The sequence below is a fragment of the Rana temporaria genome, chromosome 6, assembly GCF_905171775.1.
Source record: "Rana temporaria chromosome 6, aRanTem1.1, whole genome shotgun sequence".
In the NCBI taxonomy this organism is placed as follows: domain Eukaryota; kingdom Metazoa; phylum Chordata; class Amphibia; order Anura; family Ranidae; genus Rana; species Rana temporaria.
In genome coordinates this window covers 88,271,403-88,297,203 of record NC_053494.1, presented here as the reverse complement: position 1 = coordinate 88,297,203, position 25,801 = coordinate 88,271,403, and the positions used below count along the sequence as shown (strand labels likewise).

At 47.1% G+C, this 25,801-nt stretch overlaps 1 protein-coding gene across 2 annotated transcripts in view; it reads left to right on the top strand.

Moving 5' to 3' along the window:
- Positions 1-25,801, top strand: part of ABAT (4-aminobutyrate aminotransferase) — a 396,642-nt gene that overhangs the window by 152,379 nt on the left and 218,462 nt on the right. For both annotated transcript variants that reach the window (XM_040356981.1, XM_040356980.1), the window contains exon 3: positions 9,651-9,748. In XM_040356981.1, coding sequence (XP_040212915.1) covers positions 9,651-9,748 — 98 coding nt within the window. The remainder of the gene's footprint in view (positions 1-9,650; positions 9,749-25,801) is intronic.

The window sequence follows — 25,801 nt, the reverse complement described above, 5'->3', positions numbered from 1 at the left end:
CCGGAGCTAGGCCGAAGCCGCAACCTTTCCTAATGTTACGGCGGCGGCTCCGGAGCTAGGCCGAAGCCACGGCCTTTCCTAGCATTATGGTCGCGGCTCCGGAGGTAGGCTGAAGCCGCGGCCATAACATTAGGAAAGGCTGCGGCTTCGGCCTAGCTCCGGAGCCGCCGCCGTAACATTAGGAAAGGCCGCGGCTTCGGCCTAGCTCCGGAGCCGCCGCCGTAACATTAGGAAAGGCCGCGGCTTCGGCCTAGCTCCGGAGCCGTGGCAATCCGCGGATCAGAGTGTGTTCCGATCCGACGGGGGTGACCCGTTCGGATCACGGATCAACTGTGATCCGTTGCACCCCTACTCAGTATGGGGGGGAGAGGGGTTACTCCCTTCTTGTACGGAGAAAATGATTGTTGAAGAGGGTCACTCCAAGCTTGTCTCTAGATATTATTTTTCGCTGCTGATGACCTCTTCTGCCAGAATGGAGAGGGTGGCGATGCAGTGGAAGGCTGATGTTCAATCCATGTCAGATGAGTCCTGGGCCGAGGCCCTGGACTCGTTGCTGCCATCAATGTTGTCAACAAGAGACAAGCTGATACAATTTAATTATCTGCATAGGATTTATTACACCCCACACCGCTTACATAAGATGGGAAGGTTGGATACGCCGGAGTGTTATAGATGTAGGGATGCAGTGAGCGACTTCTTTCACATGGTGTGGCTATGCCCCCATGTGGTGAGATTCTGGAAGGCGATTCTCCAGTTTATGGAGGATGTTCTGGCCCTCCCAAATATCTATTCTCCAGCCAGGTGCCTGTTAGGGGATCTGGAAGAGGAGGGGCTGTCGGAATCGAGAAAGACACTACTCAGAATACTGTTCTGTTATGCTAAAAAGGCAATAGCTCTCAGATGGAGGGACCCGGTACCTCCCTCGCTGCAGTATTGGGTGGATCTAGTAAACCAGGCGGTGCCAATGTATAAACTGACCTACACTGCTAGGGGTTGCCCCAAAAAAATCGAAAAAGTGTGGGCTGATTGGATGAAATACTCCTCTGGAAATGATGTGGTGGGATAAAAGGCAGATGTGATACAGTAATTGGACTGATGTGATGTGAACAGATATCCGGACAATACGTACCCAAGTTGGGTCTGAATTCTTGCATGATGGGGAGTGTGCGGATGATGGGGAATTTATATTAAGATTGTTTTTTGATTGAAGGCTGTTCTACAGTTAAACCTGTATGCTATGCATTTCATTTGGAGTTATGTTTTACTGAGCTTATACATTATCAATGTAAATTTCAATAGCCATGTGATGTGATACCTTTTGTTTTATTTTATTTTGTCTTTGTTTTTCTGAAAAATTTCAATAAATTTACCCTTTTAAAAAAAAAAGTATTAAGGCCACATTATTTGCATGGAAACACATACTTTCTAAATCTAGACATTTAGAAAAAAAATCTAAATTATGCTTTCCTACAGAAATTATTAACTACTGTAAAATCCGACTATCAGTAGACAATTGGATCAGACAGGGATATCATATTTACGTTAACCTAACTCTGAATTATAAAAATGTCACTCTGTGCAAGCTGGGAGGGTGTAAGCATTTGAAGGATTTCAACCCGGATAATAAGATGGAGATACCATCTATATTGTGGGAATTTCTATCCCAACAAAAGGATTATGTTAAAAAAGGTATTTAATTCTCCTATGACATACCGTATTTATTGGCGTATACTGCACACTTTTTTCCCCTGGAAATAGGGGGGAAATCACGGGTGCACGCTATACGCCAATGGCATACCTCGGAGGGGGACGAGCGCCCGCCAGAAATCACCGAGCTGTCATCTCCTCTCGGCTCTCACGTCTGACACGCACAGTCCCGCCTCCGCCACCAGCATTGGACCAGTGTTCTGTCTGTCACAGAAGATGGTCCAGTGCCGATGGCGGGACTGTGCGTGTGTGACGTGCAGCCGAGTGGAGGTGACGGCTCTGTGATTTCCCGCGGTGATTTCCGGCAGGGGCTCGTCCACCTCCTTCCCCTCCGAGGTATGCTGCATAGTTTTAAATAGCAGAGATTTAAATAGGAGGGAGACCGCACAGGTGCACTGAAGCATTCAGCTAGCAGAGTGGATGGTGTGTCCTGAGTAACAGCCTGATGCACAAATTCCCTGCAGCTGTCAGTCAGACCCAGCTGGAAGTGGTGAACTGTTGGAGACATCTCACTTGGTGTTCATTTTCATTTTGTAAGTGTGGTTTTATCATTTAATAAAGGGATTATTCCTTTTTATAAGGAGAGCACTATCTTTTGTTCTTTGTATCATTTATATGGCTGGATGTATCATTTTGGAGCTGACCAGTTGAGAGGGAAGAGCCTGTAATCTGCTTTGTAGCTGATCCCAGCTCATAAGGGAACAAGTGCAGTTAGACCTTTGATAACCTGTCTATGGGTTCCTGTGGTGGTGGTGGAGGTTCAGAAAAAATTAGTTTTTCCAGAAAATTCCCTAAAATTGGGGTGCGCGTTATACGCCGATAAATACGGTACTTTCATCCTAATCAGCTGAAAAAAACACTCATATGATAAAGTGGGAGAAGGACTTAAACGTATCCTTTTCCTGGGATCAGTGGAAAAAATCATTCCAAACAATTAAAAATGCATCTTCATGCATCGAACACTGGGATAATGCCCAAAAAAAATAACTAATAGCCTGTAAGGGGTTAAATACCACCTATCTAAAATTTACCCTACCACGTCTGACATTTGTTGGAGGTGCAAAGAGCAAACTGGGAATCTCCTACACACTCTATGGAGTTGCAAATCTTTGAGAAGCTTTTGGAACTCAATCTCATCCTTCATAGCAGACATCACAGGTAACCTTCTTGAGCTTACACCTGCCTCAGCATTACTAGGCATTGACCTCGAGAAATACCCCACCATTTATAGAACTATTCTGACCCATATCTTGATAGCCTCGAGACTAACTGTTGCTAAACTCTGGAAATCTACAGAAGCACCCAATATAACTACGGTCATAAACGGATTGAATACCCACGGCTGCACACGTATGTGCGACTAGGAAACTACATACTCCCTCCTGCTCCGGATTTCTAAGCTCTGCTGGCCATTAAGCCTACAAGGTACCCAGACTCTTCAGCAGTGGCGGCTGGTGAAGTTTTTGGATGGGGGGGTGCAAGACTCCGCCCCTCCATGTTGGTCCCTCCCATTTCTAATAAGCCACACCCCTTATATAATCCACCCACTCTGTCCCCTGTATTCCACTTGCTTCCACTCAGTGTCAGGAGTATACAGCTCAGCGTCACAGCACAGAGTATATAGCCCCTGCATCACAAATCATGGTATATAGCGCAGCCTTACAGATCGGCGCAAACAAACTAAAAAATTACACTGTTAGTAACGAAGGACTCTAAATAGGCAGGAGATTACCAGAGACTGCGGACATACTGCATTAGATTACCAGAGACTGCGGACATACTGCATTAGATTACCAGAGACTGCGGACATACTGCATTAGATTACCAGAGACTGCGGACATACTGCATTAGATTACCAGAGACTGCGGACATACTGCAGGAGATTACCAGAGACTGCGGACATACTGCAGGAGATTACCAGAGACTGCGGACATACTGCAGGAGATTACCAGAGACTGCGGACATACTGCAGGAGATTACCAGAGACTGCGGACATACTGCAGGAGATTACCAGAGACTGCGGACATACTGCAGGAGATTACCAGAGACTGCAACATACTGCAGGAGATTACCAGAGACTGCAACATACTGCAGATTACCAGAGACTGCGACATACTGCAGATTACCAGAGACTGCGACATACTGCATTAGATTACCAGAAACTGCAGACATACTGCAGGAGATTACCAGAGACTGTGGATATACTGCAGGAGATTACCAGAGACTGTGGACCTACTGCACAAGATTACCAGAGACTGCGGATCTACTGCACAAGATTACCAGAGACTGCAGATCTAGTGCACAAGATTACCAGAGACTGCGGATCTAGTGCACAAGATTACCAGAGACTGCGGATCTACTGCACAAGATTACCAGAGACTGCGGATCTACTGCACAAGATCACCAGAGACTGCGGATCTACTGCACAAGATCACCAGAGACTTGCGGATCTACTGCACAAGATTACCAGAGACTGCGGAGATAATGCACAAGATTACCAGAGACTGCGGACATACTGCATTAGATTACCAGATACTGCGGAGATACTGCACAAGATTACCAGAGACTGTAGACATACTGCATTAGGGAACCCGTTATTCTGTGAATTGTGGCCCTAATGAAAGACTTTGCGTAGGGGGTGAAGGTTGGTATTTTTGCAGAAATGTACATGTAAAATAAATTTTGTAAATAAGTGGGCGTGGGGGGGGGGGGGACTGAAGGCTGCTATTTTGGCAGAAATGTAAATAAAATCTGGTAAATTGGCGTGGGGGGTGGGGTAAGATGGCCGCTATTTTGGCAGAAATGTACATTTAAAATAAATGACATTTGGTTAATAAGCGGGGGGTGGGGGGTATGGTAGTGACGGCCATAATTTTGGCAGAAATGTACATTTAAAATAAATGACATTTGGTTAATAAGGGGGGTGGGATGGCAGTGACGGCTATAATTTTGGAAGACATGTACATTTAAAGCGGATGTGCCACTAAAAAAAAATATTAAAAGCCAGCAGGTACAAATACTGCAGCTGCTGACTTTTAATATTAGGACACTTACCTGTCCTGGATTTCAGCGCCGATCGCAGCAGATGACGAGCGATCGCTCGTCACCCTGCTGCTCCCCCCTCCATCCACGGTGAGGGAACCAGGAAGTGAAGCGCTCCGGCTTCACTGCCCGGTTCCCTACGGCGCATGCGCGAGTCGCGCTACGCCCGCCGATTGGCTCCCGCTGTGTGCTGGGAGCCGAGTGTTCCCAGCATACAACGGGGGACGGACGGGAAGCAGAGAAAAAACCCGTCTTTTGCCCGTATCGTAGGGCCGGAAGTGGGTGCAGATACCTGTCTGTAGACACGTATCTGCACCCCCCTCCCCCCTGAAAGGTGTCAAATGTGACACCGGAGGGGGGGAGGGTGCCGATCAGCGGGACTCCACTTTAGAGTGGAGATCCGCTTTAAAATAAGACATTTAGTTAATAAGGGGGGAGGGGTAGGTGGGGGAGGGGGTGACAGACACTATTAGAATAATGAGCAGAAGAGCAGAGGGGAATGTACATGTAGAATAATGAGCAGAGAAGCAGAGGGGAATGTACATGTTACATGTACATGCTCCTCTGCTCATTAATCTTATGTGCTGCCGAAATAGCGTCCGTCACCCCCCCCCCACCTACCCCCCCCCCTTATTAACTAAATGTCTTTTACAGTAAAAGACAGTCGGGGGGTGACGGACGCTATTACGGCAGCACATAAGATTAATGAGCAGAGGAGCAGAGAGGAATGTACTGAAAGACAAACAGGCAATAACGAGGAGGAGAAGCAGAGGGGAATGTACATGTAACATGTACTTTCCTCTGTGCTCCTCTGCTCATTAATCCTATGTGCTGCTGAAATAGCGTCTGTCACCCCCCCTCACCCCCCCCGCTTATGAACTAAATGTCTTTTACAGTAAAAGACATTTAGTTAATAAGGGGGGTAGGTGGGGGGGTGACAGACGCTATTTCGGCAGCACATAGGATTAATGAGCAGAGGAGCACAGAGGAATGTACTGAAAGACAAACAGGCAAAACAGGCAATAACGAGGAGGGGGGGGGGCAGGGGGATCGTGGCACTGGCAGCTACTTTTTTAAGACTCCTCAGTACATTAGTCCCGAGGGGGATTAAAGATGAGAGGCGGTAACGAGCACAGGAGTGGAGGGGGATGCATACCTTAATGTCCCGGGAGTCGGAACCACGCGGGCGCTGAGCTGCAGAGTGTGCCGACATCACTTCCTGTACATCGAGTGACGTCGGACTTGGATAACTATAGCGCGCCGCGTGCACCCGCTCGGCCATAATAATAAAGTCCATCGCGCTGGAAATTTTCCGGCGTGATGGAGAACGCCACAAAGGCATTTTTTGCCTTCCAATGTAGCGCCTTGCCTGCAATCTTGTGATTGCACAGACGTGGCGCTACCCGCACCGCACTGTGCCCGGCGCCGGGCACAGTGCACATAAGGACCATTTTTGTTTTCTGATTTTCTTAAAGGGACATGTTTAAAAAAAAAAAAACTTTTTTTTTTTTTTATAATTTTTTTTTCTGACCGGGGGAGGGGGGGCTTAGCCCGGGCGCCCTCTATGGACGGGCCGCCACTGCTCTTCAGCTATTATTTCTGGGACTCGTTATTGGGATCTTCTTTGGAGTAGGGTTGTCCCGATACCACTTTTTTAGGACGGAGTACAAGTACCGATACCTTTTTTCAAGTACTCGCCGATGCCGAATACAGATACTTTTTTTTAAATGTGTCCCCAAATGCAGCCATGTCCCCCCACAAATGCAGCCATGTCCCCCCACAGATGCAGCCATGTCCCCCCCAGATGCAGCCATGGCCCCCCCAGATGCAGCCATGGCCCCCCCCCCATATGCAGCCATGTCCCCCCCATATGCAGCCATGTCCCCCCCCATATGCAGCCATGTCCCCCCCATATGCAGCCATGTCCCCCCCATATGTAGCCATGTCCCCCCCATATGTAGCCATGTCCCCCCCCATATGTAGCCATGTCCCCCCCCATATGTAGCCATGTCCCCCCCCATATGTAGCCATGTCCCCCCCCCATATGTAGCCATGTCCCCCCCCCATATGTAGCCATGTCCCCCCCCATATGTAGCCATGTCCCCCCCCATATGTAGCCATGTCCCCCCCATATGTAGCCATGTCCCCCCCCATATCCAGCCATGCCCCCCCCCCATATCCAGCCATGTCCCCCCCCATATCCAGCCATGTCCCCCCCCCATATCCAGCCATGTCCCCCCCATATCCAGCCATGTCCCCCCCCCCATATCCAGCCATGTCCCCCCCCATATCCAGCCATGTCCCCCCCCCCATATCCAGCCATGTCCCCCCCCCATATCCAGCCATGTCCCCCCCATATGCAGCCATGTCCCCCCCATATGCAGCCATGTCCCCCCCATATGCAGCCATGTCCCCCCATATGCAGCCATGTCCCCCCCATATGCAGCCATGCCCCCCCCTATCCAGCCATGTCCCCCCCCCCCATATCCAGCCATGTCCCCCCCTATCCAGCCATGTCTCCCCCATATGCAGCCATGTCTCCCCCATATGCAGCCATGTCTCCCCCATATGCAGCCATGTCTCCCCATATGCAGCCATGTCTCCCCCATATGCAGCCATGTCTCCCCCCCATGCCGCCATGTCCCCCCCCCCGTGCCGCCATGTCTCCCCCCCGTGCCGCCATGTCTCCCCCCCCCGTGCCGCCATGTCTCCCCCCCGTGCCGCCATGTCTCCCCCCCATGCCGCCATGTGTCCCCCCCATGCCGCCATGTGTCCCCCCCATGCAGCCATGTCTCCCCCCCCCATGCAGCCATGTCTCCCCCCCCCCATGCAGCCATGTCTCCCCCCCCCCATGCAGCCATGTCTCCCCCCCCCATGCAGCCATGTCTCCCCCCCCCATGCAGCCATGTCTCCCCCCCCCCATGCAGCCATGTCCCCCCCCATGCAGCCATGTCCCCCCCCCATGCAGCCATGTCTCCCCCCCCCATGCAGCCATGTCTCTCCCCCCCCCCATGCAGCCATGTCTCTCCCCCCCCCATGCAGCCATGTCTCCCCCCCCCATGCAGCCATGTCTCCCCCCCCATGCAGCCATGTCTCCCCCCCCATGCAGCCATGTCCCCCCCCCATGCAGCCATGTCCCCCCCCCATGCAGCCATGTCCCCCCCCCCATCCAGCCATGTCTCCCCCCATCCAGCCATGTCTCCCCCCATGCAGCCATGTCTCCCCCCCATATCCAGCCATGTCTCCCCCCCATATCCAGCCATGTCCCCCTTACCTGCATCCCCGCTGCCGCCGACTGGTTAATACGCGCGGGGAACATTACAGCTTTGAATAGCTGTAAGGATTTGCGCTGCGTATAGACACTCCCCCTCGCTCGGGATTGGACAGTTCACCCGAGCAAGGGGGAGTGTCTATACGCGGCGCGAATCATTACAGCTATTTAAAGCTGTAATGTTCCCCGCCCGTATTACCCAGTCGGCGGTAGCGGGGATGCGGCGTAACGACGGCAGGGGGGGGATAAGTATTCTATTTCGGTATCGGGGGTATTTGCGGGAGTACAAGTACTCCCGCAAATACTCGGAATCGGTCCCGATACCGATACTAGTATCGGTATAGGGACAACCCTACTTTGGAGTATCCTCTGTCGCCAGACAAAAACTACTTTCTACTTTTATAAACTGTGCACTAGCCCAAAGTTTTTACATCCATATATACTATGATGTTTTAAAAAAAACTGTTACTAGCCCACCAGGCCGGTCAGGCAACAGCATTGTATATGCCATATACTCATTTTTTCACACATTGCTGTGGAGATTTATCTTATTTACCGTTATGCTCCTGATGAAGCGTTTTTTGAACGCGAAACATGTTGAGTAAAAGCAACATCCATCACTCCGCATATTCAATCCAGTCCAAAGGATCTAAAAGTTTTTATATACCTCCTGGTGCTGTACGGTTTTGACTTGTAGGCATATGTGCACTAGTATAAACTTTTATGTAATATTTCCTAATGTATGTACTGTGATAAATATGCCGATATTGTATTATTGTGTTCACAAAGTTTTGTATATCTTTTCCTTCGTATGCTTCTTATTTTTATGAATAAATATATCTATAGATTTTCTACCGTCTAACGTCCATTTCATTAGCCCAGATTAATTCCCAGTTACATATTATCGGGACGTTGGTACATTGTTACATTGGCATTCACAGCGTTAGTCGCCCTGTGTTTTATGCACTTTTTCTAGCAAGATCCATTTAAAGATTGAATACCCAAGCGCAATTCGAGCTGTTGCTAGCTTACAAAAAACACTCTATCATCTCGTTTAGGAGAAGATGGAAAACTTGGCTAACCCACCATAGAGCCGCCTCTTATCTAAAAGATTGTAAAATTTTATTTTCACTTGTTTGTTTGAAAATCTTTATGCTTCGTATTAAGCAGTATGTAGGTGTAGAACAATAATTAATCCACCAGTTCCTTGTGTTTTATTTTGTTTATTTTTATTTTATTTTATTTTTATTGATATTTTTTTTTATATTTTAGTCTGACTCTATCAACCTAATTAAAGTTAGTACAGGCTGTATCGTTGTGTAACCTGATGCCCGACCAGTCCTGCAGTTTGAACCCAGTTGGGGTAGGCTGGTCTAGGTCATCAAGGCCCGACCTTAGTCTATAAGCTAGGCCTTTACAGTTCTATGTATAACATTGATATATTGTTTGAACTGCAACTCTGTCCCTTATGCTTTTGTTGTATGATTGTACAACCTATTTGATAAAATAAAAAATGTATAGTTAAAATAGTTGTCAATTTTTTTTATTTTTTTTCCCCGTCTTAAACTTTTGATATCAAGTTCAGAATTTCATTTAATGCATACATTGTAGTGACATACCTCTCTTTCAGGTTGCCGATACATCAGTCAAGCTGCTGCCAAGAAGAATGTTGATTTTGAATACGATGGTCCACTAATGAAGACAGAAGTCCCAGGACCACGATCAAAAGTGAGTGAATAATGGTAAAACTTACACACACACACACACATCCTTGCCCAAAAATGCAGCCTGCCCATGTCTACTAATGCAGCAAAATGTCCCCATTTTTCAGCCAGAGTCCCCCTACCATTGTAGCCAGAGTCTCCCCCCCCCCACCATTGTAGCCAGAGTCCCCCCCCCCACCATTGTAGCCAGAGTCCCCCCCCCCCACCATTGTAGCCAGAGTCCCCCCCCCCCACCATTGTAGCCAGAGTCCCCCCCCCCCACCATTGTAGCCAGAGTCCCCCCCCCCACCATTGTAGCCAGAGTCCCCCCCCCACCATTGTAGCCAGAGTCCCCCCCCCACCATTGTAGCCAGAGTCCCCCCCCCACCATTGTAGCCAGAGTCCCCCCCCACCATTGTAGCCAGAGTCCCCCCCACCATTGTAGCCAGAGTCCCCCCCCACCATTGTAGCCAGAGTCCCCCCCCACCATTGTAGCCAGAGTCCCCCCCCCCCACCATTGTAGCCAGAGTCCCCCCCCCCCACCATTGTAGCCAGAGTCCCCCCCCCCACCATTGTAGCCAGAGTCCCCCCCCCCACCATTGTAGCCAGAGTCCCCCCCCCCACCATTGTAGCCAGAGTCCCCCCCCCCCCCATTGTAGCCAGAGTCCCCCCCCCCCCCATTGTAGCCAGAGCCCCCCCCCCCACCATTGTAGCCAGAGTCCCCCCCCCCACCATTGTAGCCAGAGTCCCCCCCCCCCACCATTGTAGCCAGAGTCCCCCCCCCACCATTGTAGCCAGAGTCCCCCCCCCCACCATTGTAGCCAGAGTCCCCCCCCCCCACCATTGTAGCCAGAGTCCCCCCCCCCACCATTGCAGCCAGAGTCCCCCCCCCCACCATTGTAGCCAGAGTCCCCCCCCCCCACCATTGTAGCCAGAGTCCCCCCCCCCACCATTGTAGCCAGAGTCCCCCCCCCCACCATTGTAGCCAGAGTCCCCCCCCCCACCATTGTAGCCAGAGTCCCCCCCCCCACCATTGTAGCCAGAGTCCCCCCCCCCCCACCATTGTAGCCAGAGTCCCCCCCCCCACCATTGTAGCCAGAGTCCCCCCCCCCTACCATTGTAGCCAGAGTCCCCCCCCCCTACCATTGTAGCCAGAGTCCCCCCCCCCTACCATTGTAGCCAGAGTCCCCCCCCCCTACCATTGTAGCCAGAGTCCCCCCCCCCCCTACCATTGTAGCCAGAGTCGTCCCCCCCCCTACCATTGTAGCCAGAGTCGCCCCCCCCCCCCTACCATTGTAGCCAGAGCCCCCCCCCCCTACCATTGTAGCCAGAGTCCCCCCCCCTACCATTGTAGCCAGAGTCCCCCCCCCTACCATTGTAGCCAGAGTCCCCCCCCCCTACCATTGCAGCCAGAGTCCCCCCCCCCTACCATTGCAGCCAGAGTCCCCCCCCCCCTACCATTGCAGCCAGAGTCCCCCCCCCCCCCTACCATTGTAGCCAGAGTCCCCCCCCCCCTACCATTGTAGCCAGAGCCCCCCCCCCCTACCATTGTAGCCAGAGTCCCCCCCCCCTACCATTGTAGCCAGAGTCCCCCCCCCCTCCCATTGTAGCCAGAGTCCCCCCCCCTACCATTGTAGCCAGAGTCCCCCCCCCTACCATTGTAGCCAGAGTCCCCCCCCCCTACCATTGTAGCCAGAGTCCCCCCCCCTACCATTGTAGCCAGAGTCCCCCCCCCCCTACCATTGTAGCCAGAGTCCCCCCCCCCCCCCTACCATTGTAGCCAGAGTCCCCCCCCCCTACCATTGTAGCCAGAGTCCCCCCCCCCCCTACCATTGTAGCCAGAGTCCCCCCCCCCCCCCTACCATTGTAGCCAGAGTCCCCCCCCCCCCCTACCATTGTAGCCAGAGTCCCCCCCCCCCCTACCATTGTAGCCAGAGCCCCCCCCCCCCCCCCCATTGTAGCCAGAGTCCCCCCCCCCCCCCCACCATTGTAGCCAGAGTCCCCCCCCCCCCCCCCCATTGTAGCCAGAGTCCCCCCCCCCCTCCACCATTGTAGCCAGAGTCCCCCCCCCCCCCCCCCCCCATTGTAGCCAGAGTCCCCCCCCCCCCTCCACCATTGTAGCCAGAGTCCCCCCCCCCCCCTCCACCATTGTAGCCAGAGTCCCCCCCCCCTCCACCATTGTAGCCAGAGTCCCCCCCCCCTCCACCATTGTAGCCAGAGTCCCCCCCTCCACCATTGTAGCCAGAGGAGCCGCCGCAGAATGGTTCAAACCACGGGGAACATTACAGCTTTCAATTCAAAAGCTGTGTTCCCCTCTGCGTGCGTCATATACAGCCCCTCCCCTCTTGTCCGGGAAACTTTGATAGACAGATCACCCATCCAATCCTGGGATGGGTGGAAATGTCTATCAAAGTGCCCGACAAGGGGGAGAGGCTGTATAAGAGGCGCGCTGCGGGGAACACAGCTATTGAATTGAAAGCTGTAATGTTCACTGCAGTTTGAACGCCGTGGTGGCTCTGCTCTTCTTGCTTAAACCCCCCAAAATACGAGCAGGCAAGTTAAATTTTGAGGGATATATAATGTATGTGTATGTGTGTATATATATATATAATTTAGTAAAGCCTATTCGGGCCGAACAACCACTTCAGCCTCGGACCATCACTTTTTGTGATTCAGCACTGCGTCGCTTTAACTGACAATTGCGCATTTGTGTGACGTGGCTCCCAAACAAAATGTACATTCCCCCGACCCCCGCCCACAAATAGAGCTTTCTTTTGGTGGTATTTGATTACCTCAGCGGTTTTATTTTTTTGCGCTATAAACAATTAAAAAAAAAAAGCAGTATTTTTTACTTTTTTTCTTAAAAAAATATCCCCAAAAAATATATAAACAATTTCTTTCCTCGGTTTAGGCCTATACGTATTCTTCTACATATTTTTGGTAAAAAAATATCGCAATAAGCAATTTATTGGTTTGTGCAAAAGTTATAGGCCCGGATTCACATACATCGGCGCATATTTATGGCGCCGTAGCGTATCTCTTTTACGCTACGCCGACGGAGCGCACAGATGCAAGTACTAGATTCACAAAGCACTTGCTCCCACTCGCTGTTAAAGATAAGCTGGGTTTCCTCGGCGTAAGCCAGCGTAGGTGGAAGTGGGTTTGAGCCATGCTAATGAGACGTGACCCCATGCAAATAATGAGCCAAGCGCCATAGAAGTACTTAAAATGAACGGCGCATGCGCTGTGCCGTGGCCGCATCCCTGTGCGCATGCTCAGAATCACGTCGGAACTGCTCCCTAAGATACGACGGATCACTGCCTACGACGTGAACGTAACCTACGCCTAGTCATATTCACGTACAACGTAAACTACGTTCGTGAATCGGCGTATCCCCCTCATTTGCATATGTGCATAGAAAATCAATGGGAGCGGAAAATGCGCCAAGCGTAAATATGCGCCCACGATACGACGGCGTAGGCAAGTTACGTCAGTCATAGGAAGCCTATTTTTAGGCGTACCTCAGATTGTGGGCACGGCGCACAGATACGACGGCGCATAGATAGACTTACGCGGCGTATCTCGAGATACGTTGGCGTAAGTGCTATGTGAATCCGGGCCATAGTGTCTACAAAATAGGGGATAGTTTTATGGCATTTTTATTAAGATTTTTTTTTTACTAGTAATGGCGGCGATCAGCAATTTTTTTTGTGACTGCGACATGGACACATAGGACATTTTTAATGCCATTTTGGGACCATTGTCATTTATACAGCGATCAGTGCTATAAAAATGCACTGATTACTGTAAAAATGCCACTGGCAGTGAAGGGATTGAGTGTGCAAGGGATGTGTTCTAACTGTGAGGGGGATGGGCTACCTGTGACACGACACTGATCACTGCTCCTGATTACAGTAAACAGTGTCCTGTCACTAGGCAGAATGGGGAAATGCTTGTTTACATCGGCATTTGCCCGTCGTTCTTCCTCGCGGGACTCCTGGCGGACATTGAGTCCGTGTCTTAAAGGCAACGTATATATGCGTTGATATGCCCAGCCAAGCTATTTGGGTTTCTGAATATGTACATTAGCTGATCTCCAAAACCCAGAAGTAAGCCACACATACAGAATCATTTTGGTACTCGCACTGCTTTTAGATAAATTGTCAATGCCCGTTGACGGCTTTCACATGCTTTTGAAGGAATGACCACATGCAGCTCATGTCTTTTAATTCTTGCATGCTAGGATTGTTGGAGACGAGGGTAATACCTTTTTAGATTTTTATCTTTTTTACAGAATTCATGGTGGTTTTCATGAATGTGCTTTGTGATCTTACCATTTCTGTTTACATGTAAAATGCAGTGAATATGGTAATTCCTTTGGAGGCAGATGCTTGTGGATAGAGCTGCACGATTCTGGCTGAAATGAGAATCGCAATTTTTTTGCTTAGAAGATAGATCACAATTCTCTCACGGTTCTCACGGTGCAACATCATCTTTCACATTAAAACAAAAAAAAATGGGCTAACTTTACCGTTTCGTGTTTTTTTTTTTTTTTTTTTTATTCATTGAAGTATATTTTTTCCCAAAACATTGCATTTGAAAGACCACTGGGCAAATACAGTGTGACATAAAATATTGCAGCAATTGCCATTTTATTCCCTAGGGTCTCTGCTAAATTATATATAATGTTTGGGGGTTCCAAGTAATTTTCTAGCAAAAAAAATTGACTTTTTAACTTAAAGGAGTTGTAAAGGAAACATTTTTTTTACTGAAATGACTGTTTACAGGGTATAGAGACATAATAGTTAACTGATTCCTTTTAAAAATGATTAAAAATACATACAAATCAATCATGTACCTGCAGTTTCTAGTTTCGTTTTTGCATGTTGTTTCCTGCTTCTGTGATGTACAGAGCCACAGAGCCAATACAGGGCAGTGATGGTTTGGAAAACTCCCAGAACACAGCAGGGACCAGTGAGGACAGGGCATCGCAACTCGAGCATGCGCAGTAGGAAACCGGGCAGTGAAGCTGCAGCGCTTCACTTCCCGATTCCCTCACAGAGGATGGCGTCGGGGGAAGTCGAGAGCCAATCGGTTGCTCTCCCTTGGCTGCCGACGTCACGGGCGACCTGGACAGGTAAGTGTCCATTTTTTAAAAGTCAGCAGCTGCAGTATTTGTAGCTGCTGGTTTTTAAAAACATATTTTTTCAGGTGAACCTCCACTTTAAGTGGTTAAACTTCCTGCATTTACACACACAAGTTTGATCTAAGAAGGAAGTTGGTTACAATGTTTCATGTTGTTAAAAACTTGGCAGACTGCCTGGATTTTTTCTTTACACACGCAGAAGTTTATCCCTTTGATCTAAACTTGGCAGACTGCTCGGATTTTTTCTTTTGACAGCTGAGTGAGCAGATAGTCTTTCCACTTGTTATATGAAAAAATCGGCAAACTCTGTATTGGAGATCGTCAGGGGGGTTGAATCAAGATCATGATTTTTTAATGATTGTGCAGCTCTACTTGTGGATCAATGACTGTCGGATACCACTGTACACGTGCACAACTCACCTACCCTCAATACTTTTTTTTTCTTCTCCAAATTGGGTGCATGGATGCTGCAACAAGATTTGGACTACATGTGTTTTGTTGAGCAGTGCAAATATATGAGAAACAAAGCTCATTATGTAGGCTACAATACACAAAAACAGCTTCTGTGGAACAACTGTACATTCAAATACTGATACTGTTAAACAACTTAAAGACCTCTCATGACCCTTAAAAAATAAAATCTTAGTCAAGAAAAAAATGTATAAATAAAATCTTTTTCTCCAGTCATCTTCCAGGACGGCACACCTGAGATGACGCATCTCACCTGACAGGAAACACAATCAACAGAGTTTAAAAGGCCCCCACCCTTCCCTCTGTTCCTCAGTTATTGATTGTGTTTCCCACAGAATGCAGCAAAACCGTTTTTTCTCTCTTTTTTCCAGACCAAAGCCTGGGGCCCTATTCCCTCTCCCCCGCAGTATATCTTAAGGGAGCAATGGCTAACAGGGATTAGTTTTTGTTTGTTACAGAGACTGAATGCCCTGCCCAGGGGACGGCCAGTAGGTCTAAGTTCAAAGCCACCTCTAAGTCAAGGCATTGTGCGTACTGCAATGAGCAACTCCCGCAGGGTCTTCTCAAGGCAATCTACGCATCTGACAATATCCAGATGCCACCCACTCAGGTCTCGGCTCAGGATAGAGTATATAGGGGACTAGGCAGACCTCAAGCCAAGTCCTTTCCTGTACACCAATCTCTCAAGGACATAATCCTGAGAGGATGGAAGGAGCCTGAGCGTAAGGTACTAAAACTTAAGACCCAGAAGCATAGATGCCCTTTTAAAAATGAGGAGGAAAGGTTCTTTAAAGTACCGCATTTTGGATGCTTCTTTAGCTCAGGTATCCAGACCTCTCCTTTGAGTTTACCGGCAACATACGGGATCAGATGGATAGGAGGTCAGAAACTGCTACGCAGGGCCTGGGACACTAATGCTGCAGCTATGGATCCAGCATTGGCCTCCACCTGCGTTGCCAGAAATGCAGATGCATGGGTCAGCAGGTTGACAGACCATGTCTCGCGTGGGAACAAATCCAAAGAGGTTGTGGATTCTCTGGAGGTAATTGGTAAGGCGGTAGCCTATCTGGCAGACGCCGCAATGGAAACCGTTAGAACTGCTAAGTTGGCAGTTCTTCTAAATTCCACTAGGAGGGCCATTTGGGTAAAGACGTGGGATGGAGATTTTACCTCTAAATCACGTCTCTGTGGTATACCCTTCGAGGGCTCGCTACTGCTCTTCGGGTCGGGCCTGGATCAGGTCCTATTCCGAACGACAGAAAACGGCAAGAAATTCCCAACTAATCCCAAGACATTTTTTCGAGGCCCCCTTCAAAAGACAGTTTTAAGGGTAAGAAGGAGCCGAAGAAAAAGTGGGGGTTTGGAAAAGGCAAGGAAAAAGGTGGGATCCTTTTTTCTAGGCCCGGACCTTCCAACAAGGAAACCGAATGACGCCAACCTAAAGGTTGGTGGGAGGCTCACATGTTTTCTCCCCCAGTGGGAAAGGATCACACAGAGCCCCTATGTTCTCAATCTCATAAGGGAGGGCTACAGCCTAGAATTCCTGTCCATCCCTCCCCTGAGTTTTACCCTTAACTATCTCCCCAAAGATCCACAGTAGGCAAAGGGCTTTTTGAAGAGTGTCTGGGAGTTGGCAGAACAGGAGGTCGTCATCCCTGTTCCTGTAGGTCAGACCGGCCAGAGGTTTTATTCACACACCTTTTGTGGTCCAGAAACCCTCAGGCAAATTCCGACTGATCATAAACTTATGGAAGCTGAACAGATGCTTACTATACAAGAAGTTCCGTATGGAAAGTATCTACAAGGTCAGAAGACACCTCCAGGGGGGGGGGGGGGGGGGGGAGTCTTCATGATCATGTTGGATCTGAAAGATGCTTATCTGCATGTCCCCATTGCCCCCAAAACATCAGAAGTTTCTGTGTTTTGCGGTTCAGACAGGGCAAGGTGTCCAACACTGGCAGTTCAAGGCACTCCCCTTCAGCCTAGCGGCCAGTCCGAGAATCTTAGCGAAAGTTCTCAGAGGTGTCTTTTTTTTTTTTTTTTTTTTTTTACACCTCCAGGGGGTAGCATTGATCCCATATTTGGACAATATGCTAAGCTACAGTCCGGCCCTAGAACAACTTTGGCTAGACCGAGACAAAGTGTTGTCCACTCTAGAATCACTAGGTTGGATGGTCAGTCGGGTGAAGTCCTCCCTGGATCACTCACAGTCCAAGGTGTACCTAGGTTACCTGGTAGACTCGGTGGCCCAAAGAGTTTTCCTTTCCCAGGAAAAGATTGCAAAGGTGCAGAGGGCTGTGTCAGCTCTCCACACGGCCAAGGGGGCCTCTCTGAGGACCATTATGAGAGTGCTGGGCCTCATGACATCATGCATTCCCCATGTGGAAGAAAAATATATTTAAAAAAACATTCTTAATATATTTTTCCCAAATATATTGACATATATTTAAAATACTACAATTTTGGCCATATTCAATATATTTCAATAATATATTTCACTATATTTATGAATATATATATATATATATATATATATATATATATATATATATATATATATATATATATATATATGTATATATATATATATGTATATATATATATATATATATGAATTAAATATATTTTGGAATGCATTGTGAAATATGTTGCAAATATATTCATAAATATATGTTAAATGTACTTCTGATTGCATTTAGCAATATATTTATGCAGCCATAAGTATATTGCAACGTGCATTTTGGAATGCATTGTGAATATATTCTGAAATATATTGCTTAATGCATTCAGAAGTACATTTAACATATATTTCTGAATACATTCACAATGCATTCCAAAATGCACTTTGCAATATATTTATGGCTGCAAAAATATATTGCTAAATGCATTCAGAAGTACATTTAACATGTATTTATGAATATATTTGCATTCCAAAATATATTTCAAATTATATTCAATATTATATTCACAAATATATTGAAATATATTTTTGAAATATATTTTTGAAATATATTGAATATGGCCAAAATTGTATTATTTCAAATATATTGAAATATATTTGGGAAAAATATATTAAGAATGTGTTTTTAAAGTATAAATGTAAATGTACTTCTGAATGCAAAATAAAAAAATAATACATTCTTATTACAATCTGAAATGTATATTGTAGGCCTATAAAACCAGCAAACATTTGGAAAAAAAAAACAATTACACAGTACAATACACACAACTTTATTATCATGTAAATATACAAAAACTACAACACAGAGAATAGAAAGTGGTGTTAACTGTGGTAAATGACATTAACTACTTGCCGACCAGCCACCGTATAACAGTTATACGGCGACAGGTCTGCTCTCCTGCGCGAGGTTACGTAGATCTACGTCACCTCGCGAAGTGGCCACTATGGGCGCGTGCGCGCCGCCCGCCCCTAATCCCGACGCGCAAGTGGTCACCCGCGATCGCTCGTTACAGAGCGAGAACCGGGAGCTGTGTGTGGAAACACACAGCTCCCGGTCCTGTCAGGGGGGGAAATTACCTATCGTCTGTTCATACAATGTATGAACAGCGATTTGTCATTTCCCCATGTCAGTCCCACCCCCCTTCAGTTAGAACACACCCAGGGAACATGATTAACCCCTTCCTCGCCCCCTAGTGTTAACCCCTTCACTTCAATGTTTTTTTATAGCACTCATCGCTATAAAAATGCCAATGGTCCCAAAAATGTGTCAAGTGTCTGAAGTGAAACTAAAAAGTGGAAAAATTCAGCGCTGGAAAAATAACAATAAAAAATATATAATGATGCAAGCCAGCACTGAAGGATCAATTCAAATAAGTCCCAAGGTGAATTCAGTAATAAAAAAGTGCAGCGCAAATAACAAACTAAATTATAAAATAAAATAATGAATAAATACACAAAAAAGAGTCCATAAAGTGCACTGGTGAAAAGTTTCCAAACGTGCTCCAATAAAATGGTGACTGTTGTGTGATATTTTCTCAAGATCAGTGACCCACAGGAAAAATCCTCCACCAGATATTATAGATGGCCTCTCACCTCAGCCATTCGACCCATGGCTAGGTCACAAAACATGTAATACACCTCCAGATCATGGATAAGACCAGCAATCAGCAAACAGCCCAGCAATTCCCCAGATAGAACCAGCAGTCGGCAAACAGCTCAGCAATTTCCCAGATCCATGGAACGGTATATGCAAGTACAGAAGAGAAAGACTAGTGCTCTCTGTATATACAATCGGTTTATTTTAAAAACAAATATAAAAGCACTCACATTAGCAGACACTCTAAGCCGAGTGTAAGGCACATAGCATGTTCCGGAGCTCCAAGCGTCCGGATAAACAAACGGCGTACAGGTCAGCACGTGAGGTGGCGAACGCGGGTGACGTCACGTGACTCCTCCCCTCGTACGTGTTACGTCCCAGTAGGCGGGACTTCTTCAGCGTGGGGCGGAGAGATCAGCGTAGACGTCCCGCACTAGCCTAAATACTATGCCGTTGCCATAGCAACCAAAGGCACAGAAACGAAACCTGCAAACCTGCGCCATCTAGTGCTTCCAAGTAGGAAGACAGCAGGCAACACTTAGTGATTAATCACCCAGTGTAACAGGAAATCAACAGGTAGAAAAGACCAATTATATTAAAGTAAAATTAAAATCATACTTATATGACGTCAACCGCATTCGCCTCCTCATTACAAAAAAACACATTTATTCGCCAAGTTGCCAATAATTAAATTGCACTAAATAGCTACCATATACAGCAAAATAAAATATTTTGCCATAACTAAATTAATAATGCAATATTATATAGTAAAATTACATAAAATATAAAAATATATAAAATGCAATATAAAATACCCAATACACTACATAATACTATTAACGATTAGAAATAAAGCAGTTGAGGTTGAACTCAACATTAAGACCAGCCAGAAAGGAAACTTTGGTCTCGTAAATCCAGAAAGATTCTCGACGGCTTAATTGCCGGATATAATGCCCACCTCTCCAGTGTTTGGAGACTTTTTCGATGCCCCAAAATTTAAGACCCTTGGGGTCCCTATGATGGCAATCTCTGAAATGCTTGGACACACTGTGGGTCTTAATAGCCCCCCTAAAGTTACTAATATGCTCCCCCACCCTCGCATGTAACTCTCGTGAGGTGCGTCCAACATATTGTAAACCACGCCCACAGTGGAGCAAGTGATTAACTGCTTAATTGGATATTCAGTCCGAGTTACATTAGAGACAAAGGATTTACGTTTTTTGATGTTACATTTAGCGTGCTTACAGGTGGCTCCGGAGAAACTGTACATTAGAGTCTGATTATTTAGTACAGTCTCAGGAATTGGCCACTAGGTTTGTTTCTAAAGGTTACTCCATGCCCTTAATTAAGCAGGAGATTGAAAAAGTCAGGAATACTGATAGGAGTTTGATCATACAGGATAAACCTCCCAATGGGGATCTAGAAAGAGCTAATTTCAAAATGTTGTTGGATTACAACATTCAACATAAAAAATGTGAAAAAATCGTGGCCAAACATTGGCCTATCCTGAAGGGAGATGTGGTCCTTGGTCCGGTCCTTCCTGAGCGTCCCCAATTCATCTATAGGAAGGCCCCTTCCCTTGGGGATCGGCTGGCCCCCGGAGTCACTGATCCACCAGTTATCCCCCGACCGAAACTTTTCAACTTTCTGTCAGGTTTCTATGCCTGTGGCAGATGTGCGACCTGTAAGCACGCTAAATGTAACATCAAAAAACGTAAATCCTTTGTCTCTAATGTAACTCGGACTGAATATCCAATTAAGCAGTTAATCACTTGCTCCACTGTGGGCGTGGTTTACATGCTAGAATGTGAATGCGGATTATAATATGTTGGACGCACCTCACGAGAGTTACATGTGAGGGTGGGGGAGCATATTAGTAACATCAGGCGTGGTATTAAGACCCACAGTGTGTCCAAGCATTTCAGAGATTGCCATCATAGGGACCCCAAGGGTCTTAAATTTTGGGGCATGAAAAAGTCTCCAAACACTGGAGAGGTGGGCATTATATCCGGCAATTAAGCTGTCGAATCTTTCTGGATTTACGAGACCAAAGTTTCCTTTCCGGCTGGTCTTAATGTTGAGTTCGACCTATACTGTTTTATTTCTAATCGTTAATAGTATTATGTAGTGTATTGGGTATTTTATATTGCATTTTATATATTTTTATTGTTTTTGTAAATTTACTATAGAATATTGCATTATTAATTTAGTTATGGCAAAATATTTTATTTTGCTGTATATGGTAGCTATTTAGTGCAATTTAATTATTGGCAACTTGGCGAATAAATGTGTTTTTTTGTAATGAGGAGGCGAATGCGGTTGACGTCATATAAGTATGATTTTCATTTTACTTTGATAAATCTGTTCTTTTCTACCTGTTGATTTCCTGTTACACTGGGTGATTAATCACTAAGTGTTGCCTGCTGTCTTCTTACTTAGAAGCACTAGATGGCGCAGGTTTCGTTTCTGTGCCTTTGGTTGCTATGGCAACAGCATAGTACAGGGATATGCAATTAGCGGACCTCCAGATGTTGCAAAACTACAAGTCCCATCATGCCTCTGCCTCTGGGTGTCATGTTTGTGGCTATCAGTGTCTTGCTATGCCTCATGGGACTTGTAGTTCTGCAACAGCTGGAGGTCCGCTAATTGCATATCCCTGGCATAGTATTTAGGCTAGTGCGGGACGTCTACCCTGAATTCTCCGCCCCACGCTGAAGAAGTCCCGCCTACTGGGACGTAACGCGTACGAGGGGGAGGAGTCACGTGACGTCACCCGCGTTCGCCGCCTCACGTGCTCACCTGTACGCCGTTTGTTTATCCGGACGCTTGGAGCTCCGGAACATGCTATGTGCCTTACACTCGGCTTAGAGTGTCTGCTAATGTGAGTGCTTTTATATTTGTTTTTAATATAAACCGATTTGTATATACAGAGAGCACTAGTCTTTCTCTTCTGTACTTGCATATACCGTTCCATGGATCTGGGAAATTGCTGAGCTGTTTGCCGACTGCTGGTTCTATCTGGGGAATTGCTGAGCTGTTTGCTGATTGCTGGTCTTATCCATGATCTGGAGGTGTATTACATGTTTTGTGACCTAGCCATGGGTCGAATGGCTGAGGTGAGAGGCCATCTATAATATCTGGTGGAGGATTTTTCCTGTGGGTCACTGATCTTGAGAAAATATCACACAACAGTCACCATTTTATTGGAGCACGTTTGGAAACTTTTCACCAGTGCACTTTATGGACTCTTTTTTGTGTATTTATTCATTATTTTATTTTATAATTTAGTTTGTTATTTGCGCTGCACTTTTTTATTACTGAAGTGGCCGCCATAATGTCGCAGTACCAATAAAAATCGATGATCGCCGAAATTACTAGTAAAAAAAAAATATTAATAAAAATGCCATAAAACTATCCCCTATTTTGTAAACGCTATAACTTTTGCATTTATTATTTCAATCAATAAATGCTTATTGCGATTTTTTTAACTAAAAATATGTAGAAGAATACGTATCGGCCTAAACCGAGGAAAAAAAATGTTTATATATTTTTGGGGAATATTTATTATAGGAAAAAGTAAAAAATATTATTTTTTTTCAAAATTGTCGCTCTATTTTTGTTTATAGCGCAAAAACTAAAAACCGCAGAGGTGATCAAATACCACCAAAAGAAAGCTCTATTTGTGGGAAAGAAAGGACGCCAATTTTGTTTGGGAGCTACGTTGCACGACCGCGCAATTGTCAGTTAAAGCGACGCAGTGCCGAATCGCAAAAAGTGGCCCGGTCATTGACCAGCAATATGGCCCGGGGCTGAAGTGGTTAATGACAAAAGTTTATTTGTGGTATTCTGATGAGGTTCCTGATATTGCCTTCAGATGATATTTAAACGCCGCAATTTTTCTCGCAACAGCTTCACTGATCACACCTTTTGAAGTCCCAGGAAACTTTGCCAAAGTAGCAGCTTTAAAAAGTAAATGGAAAAATAGGATTTTTTGTACTCACCATAAAATCCTTTTCTCTGAGTCCATGGACGGACACAGCTCCTTTAATCTTGACAAGTGGGTTATGTTCCCTGTGTACAGAAGAGGACTAGGCAGAAACATGTTTTCATGCACTGTGTGTTAACGCTAAGGATCACTGTGTGTTAACGCTAAGGATCTAGTGTTCTGCTATTTCCCAGCATGATCACCACCCACTTATAGGTCCACTTGGTGGGTATTTTCATTTACAGGTTGGCGCCACATTTTTTTTTCTCTCACTTTTCTAAACATTTATCCACTGGTATGTTGGCTGCCTAATCACTATTACTTACGGATTCACATTTGTTTAGCGCAATATATTTGTTTTTATTTTTACAGAAACATGTTAGATAAATAAATGCATGTTACATTAACAGAGTTGAACAACCCCGCCCAGGGGGCAGTCCCTCCAGACATATCCCTCCTCACTGCAGCATGCAGCCTCAGTTCGTAACAAAAAGGACAAACCTAAAAAGGAGGGGTGGGTGCTGTGTCCATCCATGGACTCGGAGAAAAGGATTTTACTGTGAGTACAAAAAATCCTATTTTCTCTTATCGTCCATGGATGGGCACAGCTCCTTTAAGCTTGACAAGTGGAACGTCCCCAAGCAGTGTCAAAAACGAGGGGTGGGAAATATATCAGTAAAACCAATTTTAATTTCACCCCAAAACAAGCAGAACTACTCAACGCAGGAGGTGCAACTTTAAACAGCCGCCGGCAAAAACTAGTGGCCCGAAAAAAACATAAGATGCACTCACAGCAACCATGTAAAATCTGGAAAACGCGTGAACGAACGAGCAAGTTGCCGCCTCGCACACCTGTGAGACCGACGCATGATGTCAGAAAAAAAACCAGGAAGCCCCAATTGCCCTGGTCGAAAGTGCTGTGACCGGAAAGGGGGGCCCGCCCCTTAAGAGCAAAGGCCTGTATGATGGCCTGCCTGATCCACCGAGAAAGGGTGTTCGACAAGACCGCCAGGCCCTTTTGTGGACCAGACACCGACACAAAAGAGAGTCAGAACTCCAAAACGGAGCCGTAGTAGGCTGGTACACCCGCAAAGCGCGTACCACGCCTAAAGTATGAAAGGCCGAAACCTCCTTCGGAAGAAGGGAAGGTCGCGGTCGCACCATCACCTTAACTTATTCCTTTTTGGAGGATCAAGCATGGCGTCTTGCTAATCAAGACCGCCAACTCAGAAATCCCTCTAACAGAGGTAAAGGCCACTAAAGGGACCACCTTCTGAGATAGTGTCAAGAGAAAATCTCTCTGATGTTTCCAAAAGGAAGGTTCCTGAAGAACCGAGAGCACCAGAGTCGAAACTCATGGGGGAAGAGATGGGCTAAGAGAGGAAAGTATATGACAAACCCCCTGCACACAAAAAGGGACCCACCAGGGAACGGGCAGCAAAAGGCTGCCAAGAACACAGCCAAGGCTGAAATCTGCCCCCAAACGGTGCTTTAAGCAATTTTTAGATCCACTCCAAGCTTTAAAAAGAGGACCCTGGACATCGAGTACGTCCGTGGACGTCACTCCATCCCTTCGCACCAAGAGATGTAGGCCTGCCAGCTGCGATGGTAGATCCTCCGGATCCGCCCAATATTAGCGTACCAAGGACGCCAAGGTCAATCTGGAGCGATTGGAATCATCAGGATCTCCCCAGCCTCCACTCTGTGGAGCAGCCGAGGAAGCAACTACCATGGAGGAATGGCAAAAAGTTGCCGATACAGACCCCACAGGGCCACCAGCGCGACTGACGCGTCTGTGCCAGATCACTAGACCTGTCCACTAACTTCGACACCCTTGCGGCGGAGACGAGCGCCCAGGAGATCCATGCCCTGTGAGGCTCACCTGCAAGGGACCCAAAATACCCCAAGCACAAAGACCTGTCGCCCTGGTCCAGCATCTGGCGACTCCAGTAGTCCGCCTGCCGGTCTACCTGATGGTATACCGAAGCCGTGGCGTTGTGCGGCTGAAATCAGATCGGTCGACCACGAGGAGAAGCATAGCCTGATCACCTAAAATAGTAGGACAATGAACAGTAGACGGCACCTGGTATTCCCAGGCGGTCTCCCACCCAGGCACTAGCCAGGGCCGACCCTGGGTAGCTACCGAGACCAGACACATTCAGGGAGGTGTGGCCGTAGGTCCACGCAAGTCCAGCGACTCAGGGCCGACTGGATCCCCCCCCAGGTTCACAACCCGTGAGCTGGCATCCGTCGTAAACACCGACCACTGGAAGGACCGAAGAGTCAGGGATCTCTGTCACCAACTCGGAGAGACTCTAACTAGGTGGCGCACCGGAATCTGATGATTTCAGAGACAAGAGATTTTTACCACCTGGATAGTATTTCCCCTGGAAAACCAGAGTGTGGAACTGGGCACAC